Below are 12,405 nucleotides of genomic sequence, written 5' to 3' on the forward strand. Positions count from 1 at the left end.
TACACTAGTCTAGTAGATAAATTGACATTCATTTCATTGTCATTACTAACTTTTTTCAAAGTATACACCTGCAATATTATCTATATCATAAGGATACCGACTTTTCAGTACTCATTTGTTTTGGTAACAAGACATTTTGGTTCCAAGCTGTTTTGGTAATTCTTCAAGATGTTTCAGTACATCCCAAAAGTTGTTTTGATATTTGATCAGATTTTCGGCTCTTGGGTTGTGGTATAACCTTGTACTTAGTTTGCTCTTTGTGTCCTGTGATTTACTGATTTGATATTTCAAGATTTTTCAGCTTTTTCTGTCTTTACCTAAAAGTACTGAAACATCTTTTTCTGAAATTCCAAACATAACAGGTAGAGAAATGTCAAGGATTCATATCATATTGAGGAATATTTTACATATATTTCAAATGTTAATTTGTCTCTTCTTTTTTTAGCTTTGACACAAATAGTGATCTATTTGGTGTTTATTTCAGATGACAACAATGGAGTGACCACAGTTGAGTTACTGAAGAGAGATGGATTTGGACTGGGACTTATCATTTCAGGTATGGAAGTTCAATGTATATGCTTGTAGAAATATTCAGAAAAAAATGAAAAATTCACTAGAAAAGTCCTTTTCAAGCCAGTTTACATGAAACACATGAAACAGGTACAACAACTGAAGTGATTTTATATACCTGGTATTCCTGGTATTCTTTTTAAATAACCACAAATGTATATTTGTCAAACCATGATCATTATATCATAGCCTGGAACATAGTTGAGTTAAAAGGATAGAAAGTTTACTAAAAAACAACCTTGACCTACTTTCAGGGTCATAGGTCATATGTGTTAAAAAGGATTTTTAAAGATCGATGCAACTGTATAAAACGCACAACCACTGTTACTTACTAACAACTTCTATGGTTCATCATACAGGGTACTTGGTACTCACTACTTGCCATAATTAATACGGTTTATTTAATTAGGTATGATAATAGGCAAATATTAGTTGGTGAACTTGTGAAGTCTATTAGTGTGTATTTCTAGTGACAAAATGATTGGACATGGGAACCAGCAGCACAGTCTTTATTACAGGCTAATCCCAATTTCGTGATTTTTTTGTCAAATTTTGGAAATTCCGGAGGTGAAGTTTTTCCCTCGCGGAGCTTTATTGGAGTTTAGGAAAAGTCTTTTAAGATGAGAAAATTGCTTGACTTCATTAATGCTTTTCTTAGCATAAACTTAAGTTAAAGAATTTTCTTAAGTCAAGGGACATTCATGAAACTGGGGGCCATTCTGTTCTGTTGTATACTTCGTATGTTAAATATACCCCCTGTTTATCAGAGCTTCATCACATGTCACTGATGTCTGTTCATGCGCGAGTTGTCAAACCAACACTTAGACATTCCGCTCACTAAGTGGTGTCAGTTTGTTCCACTGAAAGAGAAAATTGTCCATTATTGTTATAATTCATACGGACAGGAAGACAATTTAGCAAAAAAAGTCAATGCCATTGCATTTTTGTACACGTAGTCCCATTGAGCTATTGGAAAGAATGTTAGGGTGACATAGTTTTATTTTCTAGACCGTAACTTATGAGTTGTCAACCAAAGTCTTTCATTACCCAGAAAAGATAGACTATCATAAAATTGTCTATGATTAGAGAGTGTCAAACATGTTTATATAGCAGTAGCTATCTTACTTTCATGTTATGTGCTTAGTATACAAATTCCTTCAATCACGAGCTAACAGTGTATAGAAGGAAACCCAGAAAGATATCGTAGCTGTTGCCACATAGATTTGACGTGTTGGTCTATAAATATCGGCCCTGGACAGCACTTCGTTTAGAGTAAATGGGCATACAATTTTCCAGCCAGTAGCGTGCTGGGATGAAGGGCTACAAAGTTTGTTCAAATGACTGACCTTGACCCACTTTCTAGGTCACTGGGGTCAAATGTTTAAAAGATCTTCATATAAATTCTTCTGAAAAACCAAGAGGCACAGGCTGCTGATACCTAGCCAGTAGCATGTTGGGATGAAGGGCTACTAAAGTTGTTAATATGAATTACCTTGACCCACATTTATGGTCACTGGGGTCAATTGTGTTAAAATCTGTAAAAACTTCTTCCCAACTGTCAAAAGGCCTAGGGTGATAAATATGCCCAATAGAATACTGAGATGAAGGGCTACAAATCCCTCAGGATTTTCAAATTTGAAAACCTCTCCGGTGGAATTTCCCTAATCCTACAACCCTGGGCATGAAAGAGTCTTACACTATCTTGCAAAAAGTTAGCGTATCTCTCCTGGAGAGATATTTGAATCATTCTCTTATATCTAGAAAGTTAGTTTTCCCGATACATGTCAGTACAATCTGGATTTTAAAGGTCCCTCTGTAAAGGTTACACACCAGACTTGGTGTATACAGATTGTTTTTATCAGTTTTAAAGTTCAACGAGAACATTTTTCTCAGTATATTAAACATTAAACAAGTGGCAGGAAGAGGTATTGTTTGGGTGGGGAATTACTTGTCAGAAGTTTGTTTAAAGTGTGGAACGCTTTGTACAACAGACAGTTGCAATCAGGTATAAACACCAGCTTAGATGGATTTTCATCATCCCCTGTCAAATTTACTTTTTTGCCCCCTGGTTTGCCTGCTGAAAAACTCAAAGACACTACATGTTATTAGGGGAAAATAACAATGTCTCGGTACTTTGTGTTTTTCCTGTTTTCCTGTGGCAGGCTTATACAGGTGGTAACACTAAAGTCGCTTGTCAATCACTGTAGATCTTTGCCAGCCCTTGTAATGTGTACATGTAGTTACATTGGCCCACTCTACACTAGATGCTTCTCCCAGCCTGCCCTCAGACAGATACCGATGCTGGTTCCCCTATGTTCCTGTCTTGGTTTGACGTCCCACCTGATAGCTATAATGTACTTCTAAGATTGTGTCAAATTAGATGTAAGATGAGTGTTTAAGTGATCCTGCCTTTGCTGCATAGCTGTCATAAGAAAACAGTCTGGCGGGGATTTCATCCAGGTCTTGATTTTGAAATCTTTCCTTTTGTACATACCGGTACCCATCACTCTGATTTATTATCTACTAAGAACCACTTTTCCTGAAATGATATCAAGACACTTAGATGTTGGAATTTGTTTAAATCCTAGGTGTAACATTTTACATTGTTTCCTTATTGAATGTGTTATTGCATCACTTCCCTTAACTTGTCGAGAGGAAGTGGTTTTGATGATGTAATAAAAGATTGTGTCGATGTTATCATACTTTTAACCTCATTCACCACAATCTCAACAACCAACACCACCATCAGGTGCCCTCCCCACCATTCCCAGACAGAGGTCAAAGTTTAACAGACTACAATTATTGTATATTGGGTATTGAGATAAGAAAGTCTCAGTGATGAGTTTTGGATGTTCTGTTTTTATGTCTCTGTGGTGTAGTGTTGACTTGATGTTTACTGGGTGTGATAAATGATATGTCTGACCAACCTCAAATGATTTATACTGTAAAGAAAGAAATAGGACAAAATAAGAAAAAACATAAAATGTTGATAGAACTTTATTAAGTTTCTTGTGCCTATAATCGGCATTGTTGAATTATTTTTATTTTTCATAGGTGGAGTAGACAAAAATCTCCGAGCACAAATCTCCAATCTGAAACCAGGGGGTATAGCTTACAGGTAAGTGTATGTAAATATGATGAGACAATAAAACAGGATCCATTTGTAAAGTCAGGTGTGTATGTATTGTATTTAATAGTTCAACAATACTGATTTGATTCATTGGTAGGAACATTATTTCTTGGCATTGATGACATTTTGTATTGCTAGGTTGTTAAGAACATGATACAAACATTGGATAAGAGCTCTGCATCAGAGTTGTGGATACCTCATAGTAATCACAGTGTCTGTCCCTCTGTTGGTGTGTGGATACCTCATAGTAATCACAGTGTCTTTCCCTCTGTTGGTGTGTGGATACCTCATAGTAATCACAGTGTCTGTCTCTCTGTTAGTGTGTGGATACCTCATAGTAATCACAATGTCTGTCTCTCTGTTAGTGTGTGGATACCTCATAGTAATCACAGTGTCTGTCCCTCTGTTAGTGTGTGGATACCTCATAGTAATCACAGTGTCTGTCCCTCTGTTAGTGTGTGGATACCTCATAGTAATCACAGTGTCTGTCCCTCTGTTAGTGTGTGGATACCTCATAGTAATCACAGTGTCTGTCCCTCTGTTAGTGTGTGGATACCTCATAGTAATCACAGTGTCTGTCCCTCTGTTAGTGTGTGGATACCTCATAGTAATCACAGTGTCTGTCCCTCTGTTAGTGTGTGGATACCTCATAGTAATCACAGTGTCTGTCCCTCTGTTAGTGTGTGGATACCTCATAGTAATCACAGTGTCTGTCCCTCTGTTAGTGTGTGGATACCTCATAGTAATCACAGTGTCTGTCCCTCTGTTAGTGTGTGGATACCTCATAGTAATCACAGTGTCTGTCCCTCTGTTAGTGTGTGGATACCTCATAGTAATCACAGTGTCTGTCCCTCTGTTAGTGTGTGGATACCTCATAGTAATCACAGTGTCTGTCCCTCTGTTAGTGTGTGGATACCTCATAGTAATCACAGTGTCTGTCCCTCTGTTAGTGTGTGGATACCTCATAGTAATCACAGTGTCTGTCCCTCTGTTAGTGTGTGGATACCTCATAGTAATCACAGTGTCTGTCCCTCTGTTAGTGTGTGGATACCTCATAGTAATCACAGTGTCTGTCCCTCTGTTAGTGTGTGGATACCTCATAGTAATCACAGTGTCTGTCCCTCTGTTAGTGTGTGGATACCTCATAGTAATCACAGTGTCTGTCCCTCTGTTAGTGTGTGGATACCTCATAGTAATCACAGTGTCTGTCCCTCTGTTAGTGTGTGGATACCTCATAGTAATCACAGTGTCTGTCCCTCTGTTAGTGTGTGGATACCTCATAGTAATCACAGTGTCTGTCCCTCTGTTAGTGTGTGGATACCTCATAGTAATCACAGTGTCTGTCCCTCTGTTAGTGTGTGGATACCTCATAGTAATCACAGTGTCTGTCCCTCTGTTAGTGTGTGGATACCTCATAGTAATCACAGTGTCTGTCCCTCTGTTAGTGTGTGGATACCTCATAGTAATCACAGTGTCTGTCCCTCTGTTAGTGTGTGGATACCTCATAGTAATCACAGTGTCTGTCCCTCTGTTAGTGTGTGGATACCTCATAGTAATCACAGTGTCTGTCCCTCTGTTAGTGTGTGGATACCTCATAGTAATCACAGTGTCTGTCCCTCTGTTAGTGTGTGGATACCTCATAGTAATCACAGTGTCTGTCCCTCTGTTAGTGTGTGGATACCTCATAGTAATCACAGTGTCTGTCCCTCTGTTAGTGTGTGGATACCTCATAGTAATCACAGTGTCTGTCCCTCTGTTAGTGTGTGGATACCTCATAGTAATCACAGTGTCTGTCCCTCTGTTAGTGTGTGGATACCTCATAGTAATCACAGTGTCTGTCCCTCTGTTAGTGTGTGGATACCTCATAGTAATCACAGTGTCTGTCCCTCTGTTAGTGTGTGGATACCTCATAGTAATCACAGTGTCTGTCCCTCTGTTTGTGTGTGGATACCTCAGTAATCACAGTGTCTTTCCCTCTGTTGGTGTGTGGATACCTCATAGTAATCACAGTGTGTGTCCCTCTGTTAGTGTGTGGATACGTTATAGTAATCACAGTGTCTGTCCCTCTGTTAGTGTGTGGATACCTCATAGTAATCAGTGTCTGTCCCTCTGTTAGTGTGTGGATACCTCATAGTAATCACAGTGTCTGTCCCTCTGTTAGTGTGCTCATCTGTCTCTCCATCCATACTTTTGTTTTCAGAGATAATATCAGAATCCAGAAATCTAAAATTTCTAAAAAAAAAATCAGGGGTATACATTTATGCGTAAAAAAAATGTGAAGGTCACTGTAACTTAATTAAATTAGAACAGGGATTGGGACAGATAGGTAAACTGTCAAAAATAAATTGGTGTGCCTCTACTGATATCCTTTGTTACTAACGCCATATTTCCCAGAATGTGAAATCTAAGATGGACACTATTGATTGCCTCTAATTGGCTGAGACATATACAATGTATTGAAATAGCTTTGTTCTATTTATACAAATTGATTCATGCATGTAATACTTAATGGAAATTGAATGAATAAGGATCCCATAATCCAAGATGGCCACCATGGCTTCTGCATGGCCAGGACTTCTCAAGCTGTAATTTCTGTTGTGTCTTACTTGATGGTAGTAGGTGTTTTTGTATTTCATATGTGTTAGTGCCTCATAACCAGTAAATGGAAACCTAAAATGATTGCTTTGGCTTCTGCTTGGCCATGAGGAGGGACATGTATGGTCAAGCACATGGAAGGGTCATTGCTGACCTGACAGTGGTCTAGTTTCTTAGGCTTGCAGTATAAATGTACCTGAAGGGACATAACTCTGTCAAAGTGACGATGCATATGTTAACGTTGCAGGTCTGACTGTCTGGAGATTGGGGACTACATCCTGTCAGTCAATGGAATTAAGACGGTGGACATGAAACATGATGAGATCATTAGTCTCCTACGTAATGTCGGCGAGCAAGTTCTGCTGGAGGTGGAGTACCAACTACCTGATAATAGTAAGTACATGTGGTGCTGGTGGTTGAGTACCAACTACCTGATAATAATAAGAACATGTGGTGGTGGAGGTGGTGGAGTACCAACTACCTGATAATAGCAAGTACATGTGGTGGTGGAGGTGTAGTACCAACTACCTGATAATAGCAAGTACATGTGGTGGTGGAGATGAAGTACCAACTACCTGATAATAGCAAGTACATGTGGTGGTGGAGTACAACCTACCTGATAATAGTAAGTACATGTGGTGGTGGAGTACCACCTACCTGATAATAGTAAGTATATGTGGTGCTGGAGGTGGAGTACCACCTACCTGATAATAGTAAGTACATGTGGTGGTGGAGTACCACCTCCCTGATAATAGTAAGTACATGTGGTGCTGGAGGACCAACTACCTGATAATAGTAAGTATATGTGGTGCTGGAGGTGGAGTACCAACTACCTGATAATAATAAGTACATGTGGTGGTGGAGGTGGAGTACCAACTCCCTGATAATAGTAAGTACATGTGGTGGTGGAGGTGGAGTACCAACCACCTGATAATAGTAAGTACATGTGATGGTGGAGGTGGAGTACCAACTACCTGATAATAATAAGTACATGTGGTGGTGGAGGTGGAGTACCAACTCCCTGATAATAGTAAGTACATGTGGTGCTGGAGGACCAACTACCTGATAATAGTAAGTATATGTGGTGCTGGAGGTGGAGTACCAACTACCTGATAATAATAAGTACATGTGGTGGTGGAGGCGGAGTACCAACTACCTGATAATAGGAAGTACATGTGGTGCTGGAGGTGGAGTACCAACTACCTGATAATAATAAGTACATGTGGTGGTGGAGGTGGAGTACCAACTACCTGATAATAATAAGTACATGTGGTGGTGGAGGTGTAGTACCAACTACCTGATAATAGTAAGTACATGTGGTGGTGGAGGTGGAGTACCAACTCCCTGATAATAGTAAGTACATGTGGTGGTGGAGGTGGAGTACCACCTACCTGATAATAGTAAGTTTATGTGGTGCTGGACGTGGAGTACCACCTACCTGATAATAGTAAGTACATGTGGTGTTGGAGGTGGAGTACCACCTACCTGATAATAGTAAGTACATGTGGTGGTGGAGGTGAAGTACCAACTACCTGATAATAGTAAGTACATGTGGTGCTGGAGGTGGAGTACCAACTACCTGATAATAATAAGTACATGTGGTGCTAGAGTACCAACTACCTGATAATAGTAAGTACATGTGGTGCTGGTGGTGGAGTACCAACTACCTGATGATAGTAAGTACATGTGGTGGTGGAGGTGGAATACAAACTACCTGATAATAGTAAGTACATGTGGTGCTGCAGGTGGAGTACCAACTACCTGATAATAGTAAGTACATGTGGTGCTAGAGGTGGGCAGTAAATAGAGAGTTAATACTTGATGGATATAAAATAGATACTGAATAAGGATTCCTGGATCGGAAACTGATGTAGGCTTGTACTGTTAGAAGGAAATATAGAGATAGCAGTTGTTGCATAGTGATGGTGAATAAAGACATGTCTGTCCGGGTGAATATGAAATAGAAACCTAGGCTTGGTGAACCATAGATTGTGGATAGGAATATGTGAGATTGACTGTTTTGGTGGAAAGGTTACAGAGAGATTAACTAGATGGATATGAAATGGAGATAAAAGCTTGGTAAATATTTTTGGTGGGAAATAGTCAATAAAGATAAGTTTGGCAATAGGAAAGGGACTTAATGTAAAAGTTTACCGGTAGTGTATTGAATAGCATATATAGACTTGGATAAGAAATAGAGATACATACTTGTAGATAAGGTTAAGGGAAATGTGATTGATGGGTAAGAAATAAAGATACTTGATTGATGAAAACAAAATAGAGACCTAACTCTAAGCTTGGTGGATAAAAAGTAAAGTTAGGTAGGAATCAGAGACTTAGGATTATAGGAAGTATAGACCTAGAATTATAAGCAATAAAGACCTAGACTTGATGGGTAGTCAAGAGGTAAGCTTGATGGAAAGAAGTAGAGAAGTTTGGTGGTTATGAAATAGAGATTTAGATTTTCCTGTAATGAATGTATTTATAATTATCCTGAATGTTCCAATCTTTGTTGTAATGAAACCTTGACTTACAGCCATTTCAGACTCCTTCGCTGTCAGCTGGAAGCAGAGTAATATCACCCTAGAAAAGGAGGGTCAGAGTTTTGGTTTTACATTGAGGGGAGGTTACCATGAAAAACAGGCGAAGATCCGCCCCCTAACTGTCACTCACATCAGAGGAGGTGGACCTGCAGACAGGTAATAAGATATGACTACGGATCAATTTACTTATTTACATCTTCGCAGAAACAGACATCTCACAAAATGATTTGCAGTAACCTGTCCATATTATACCTATAATTTATGAACGGGTTGTCTCCCCCTTATGAATTTCCAATTTTCCACATTCCACTTGTATGTTTTATTTTCCAGGGAGGGATCTATAAAGATTGGAGACAGGATTGTGGCCATTAATGAGTACAACGTGGCCCACTTCACCCTGTCAGAGGTCAACATGTTCGTACAGCAGTGTGGTCAGGAGGTGACCTTCACCTTCGAGTATGATGTGTCGGTCATGGGTAAGTGAGGTCAAGGTCATTTAGAGGTGATCTTGTCCTTAAAGCAATATGGTTAAGAGATAACCTTCCCCAGAAAGAATGGCATATCTTTCAGATTGAATAAGGTCATGGAGTCTGATGTGTATGTATGTTATGATAGGTAGGTAATCAAGGTCAGAGGTAAGATTTCACACAATTGTAAAATGCTGTGATTCCTTTGGCCATGTATGTGTGCCATATTCTTGTTAGATTCAAATTCTGTGTTCATCTCAATCCTAATGAAAGTTGAAAATATTTTTGGAAAATTCATATTATGATCTATTTTGCTGAGATTTAGAGCAAAATACCAATCCAGTTATAATACCAGGTACAGTCTGTATCTGTTTTCTGATCTTTACACGATCATGGCAAATTATAAGAACTTGTCTTTAAGTACATGATTTTGTTTTATTAGATGCAGTAAAGAATGCACTAGGTGCCCTACTGGTGGAGATAGACAAGCTGCCTGGCGTGACACTGGGGATCGCTCTCACTCAGGCCTCCCATCAGGGGCGCTGGTGTCTTTGTATAGACAACATGCAGCCCATGTCTATAGCAGACAGGTACTTCCTCCCTTACACCAATTCTTCTACAAGTTCCACTTTTTGACAGCAGCGGACATTAACAAATTATTGAAGCATTTATATCAAAAGAACCGTTCCCTAGTTAAAAAGGACATGAGTTACACACTATTCACAAGATCCTTGAAATTGTGATAGACTTGAAATTAACTTAAAATTGTGATAGACTGAAAGTTGTGATAGACTTAAAATTGTGATAGACTTGAAATTGTGATAGACTTTAAATTATGATAGACTTAAAATTGTGATAGACTTGAAATTGTGATAGATTTAAAATTGTGATAGACTTGAAATTATGATAGACTTGAAATTGTGATGGACTTGAAATTGTGATAGACTTAAAATTGTGATAGACTTGAAATTGTGATGGACTTAAAATTGTGATAGACTTGAAATTGTGATGGACTTAAAATTGTGATAGACTTGAAATTGACTTAAAATTGTGATAGACTGAAAGTTGTGATACACTTGAAATTGTGATAGATTCTCCTTCCCTGTTACAGGGAAAATGTATATCTCGCTAAAAAGGAAACGATCGATAGTATAGGGAAATGTATTTCTTAATGCTTGGCCCTAAATGACTTAATTTGTCAATTGGTTCATAGAACAATACAAATTTCTTAATGCAAAAGTATAACTTACATATATGTGTTGGTAGCATATTTATTCATTCTTTTTTAGATGTGGAGCACTAAATATTGGGGACCTGATCCTGTCAATAGACGGTGCCACAGTGGAACACATGTCAATAGCAGAGGCGACGCAGCTACTGCGGAATAGTACAGAGGATGTGGTGAAGCTGGAGATACTGCCGGTCAGGGTCGTCCAGCAACAAAATTCCCGAGACATCCTCAGTAAAAATGGCATGTTTTCTAATCCTGGTATGTGTACAAGGCAAGCCAAATCATCAGTATAAAAAGCATGTTCTCAGCCCCATGTACATGTACAGAAAAACAGAAAAACTTGTTTACTCAATGAAAATAGCACATTTCTCACAACTTCTGACAGAATGGAATATGTTTAGTTTATGAACTTTTTGGATTTCGAAGTATTACAATTTTATTTATATACTCAAGTAATCACAAGTAAATATTTTACAAGATAAATACAGTTGAGAACTGATTATCCAAACCAAACATTAGACATATAAATGGTTCAGATAGGCAGTTGTTCGGATAATGGGTCACACAGCATTATTGGAAGTAATTAATTGGACACATCTGAGGTTCAAACTATTGAAAGTTCTGATAATTGGGGCTTGATAATCAGATATAACTTAAGTTTTGGGTTAAGTTGTGAGTAAATTCGTAATTTAATGTTTGAGTAAAAAATTATTCCAGCAAATGGCAACATATCTTTCCGTGTTCAATTTGCAACTTTCTGTCTTCATGAATCAGTTGTGTTTGAAGTCAAATTGTCAAAATAAGTATTTTGCAAAAAAAAAAAAAAAAGGTTTTAGATGATACAAATTTATATGTTGTTTCAGCATGATGTTCTCTTGCCTTATCGTGGCCTCATGTCTATTTCTACATTATCCTCACTCAGCCTCATTTCTCTTACAGTAAGAAATTCTCATCTAGCTGCCGCATCCTCCTTCCCTGCTATCCCATCATCCTTCTCCACTCCTGTAGGGTTCGGCAGTAAGCATCCCATAGCATCCAGCATGTTGTCCTTTCCTTGTGGGTCAGGTACATTGAAAATGTCAGGAAGGAAACAAGCTGCCCTTGTAAGGGGGAGCAAAAAACCTAGCTCTTGTAGTGAGTATCCTTTCGTTTCTTATATTAACTCATTCACCCCTGAAATTTCATAATGAACTATTCCAACCTTTGAGTTGGAAGGGTTCAATTGTGTCTTGAGGGGTGAATGAGTTAAACAAAGTATATCATCTTGCATGATATTTTTGCAATTTCATGTATTCAGTGATAAATCTATTCTGCTTGATATATGAGACACTTGCGTAATTTTCAAATATAAGCCTTGGCATGTTATCCAAAATATTTTTTGATACTGCTAGAAATAGACCAGTACATTGAAGTAATGAATCATAGCAATTCTCAATATTCAAACTTAATCTTAGAAAAAAATCATTCTGAACAGCTTTGAAGTAAAATTCTGAAATAACTGACAGTGCAATCTCTTAGAGCTGGTGGCAGCGAAAAAATATTGGCATTTCAAAATTTTATTTGTAAATTATTAATGTATTTTATCATACATAAAGTTCGCAGGAAATGGAAATTCTGCCTGAGGGTATAATTGCCATATCATCTTACCTCCATAATGATTGACCAAAATGAAAATTTGATGAAGTCACATTTCAAAACATTTGCAAATATGTTGCCGAACATTTTGAACTCATGACTCAATTAGCTTTTGAGCCCATTCTAATAAGGATTTAGAAAAATGTAGTTCCCAAATTTGAGAGCATTGGTTGTACCTATGTGGATTAAAGTTAAAAAAAAATCATGAAGTAAAAGTAATTTTTTTTTTAGTGA

At 38.1% G+C, this 12,405-nt stretch overlaps 1 protein-coding gene across 4 annotated transcripts in view; it reads left to right on the forward strand.

Moving 5' to 3' along the window:
* Positions 1-12,405, forward strand: part of LOC110457795 (glutamate receptor-interacting protein 1-like) — a 48,324-nt gene that overhangs the window by 21,513 nt on the left and 14,406 nt on the right. For 3 of the 4 annotated variants that reach the window (XM_021509202.1, XM_021509223.1, XM_021509212.1), the window contains 8 exons: positions 485-556; positions 3,625-3,688; positions 6,543-6,688; positions 8,832-8,994; positions 9,169-9,314; positions 9,748-9,895; positions 10,595-10,794; positions 11,476-11,670. In XM_021509202.1, the coding sequence (XP_021364877.1) occupies positions 485-556; positions 3,625-3,688; positions 6,543-6,688; positions 8,832-8,994; positions 9,169-9,314; positions 9,748-9,895; positions 10,595-10,794; positions 11,476-11,670 (1,134 nt within the window). The remainder of the gene's footprint in view (positions 1-484; positions 557-3,624; positions 3,689-6,542; positions 6,689-8,831; positions 8,995-9,168; positions 9,315-9,747; positions 9,896-10,594; positions 10,795-11,475; positions 11,671-12,405) is intronic. The other variant, XM_021509230.1, reaches the window with a different exon arrangement.

Source organism: Mizuhopecten yessoensis, unplaced genomic scaffold, assembly GCF_002113885.1.
Source record: "Mizuhopecten yessoensis strain PY_sf001 unplaced genomic scaffold, ASM211388v2 scaffold1171, whole genome shotgun sequence".
Classification (NCBI taxonomy): Eukaryota; Metazoa; Mollusca; class Bivalvia; order Pectinida; family Pectinidae; genus Mizuhopecten; species Mizuhopecten yessoensis.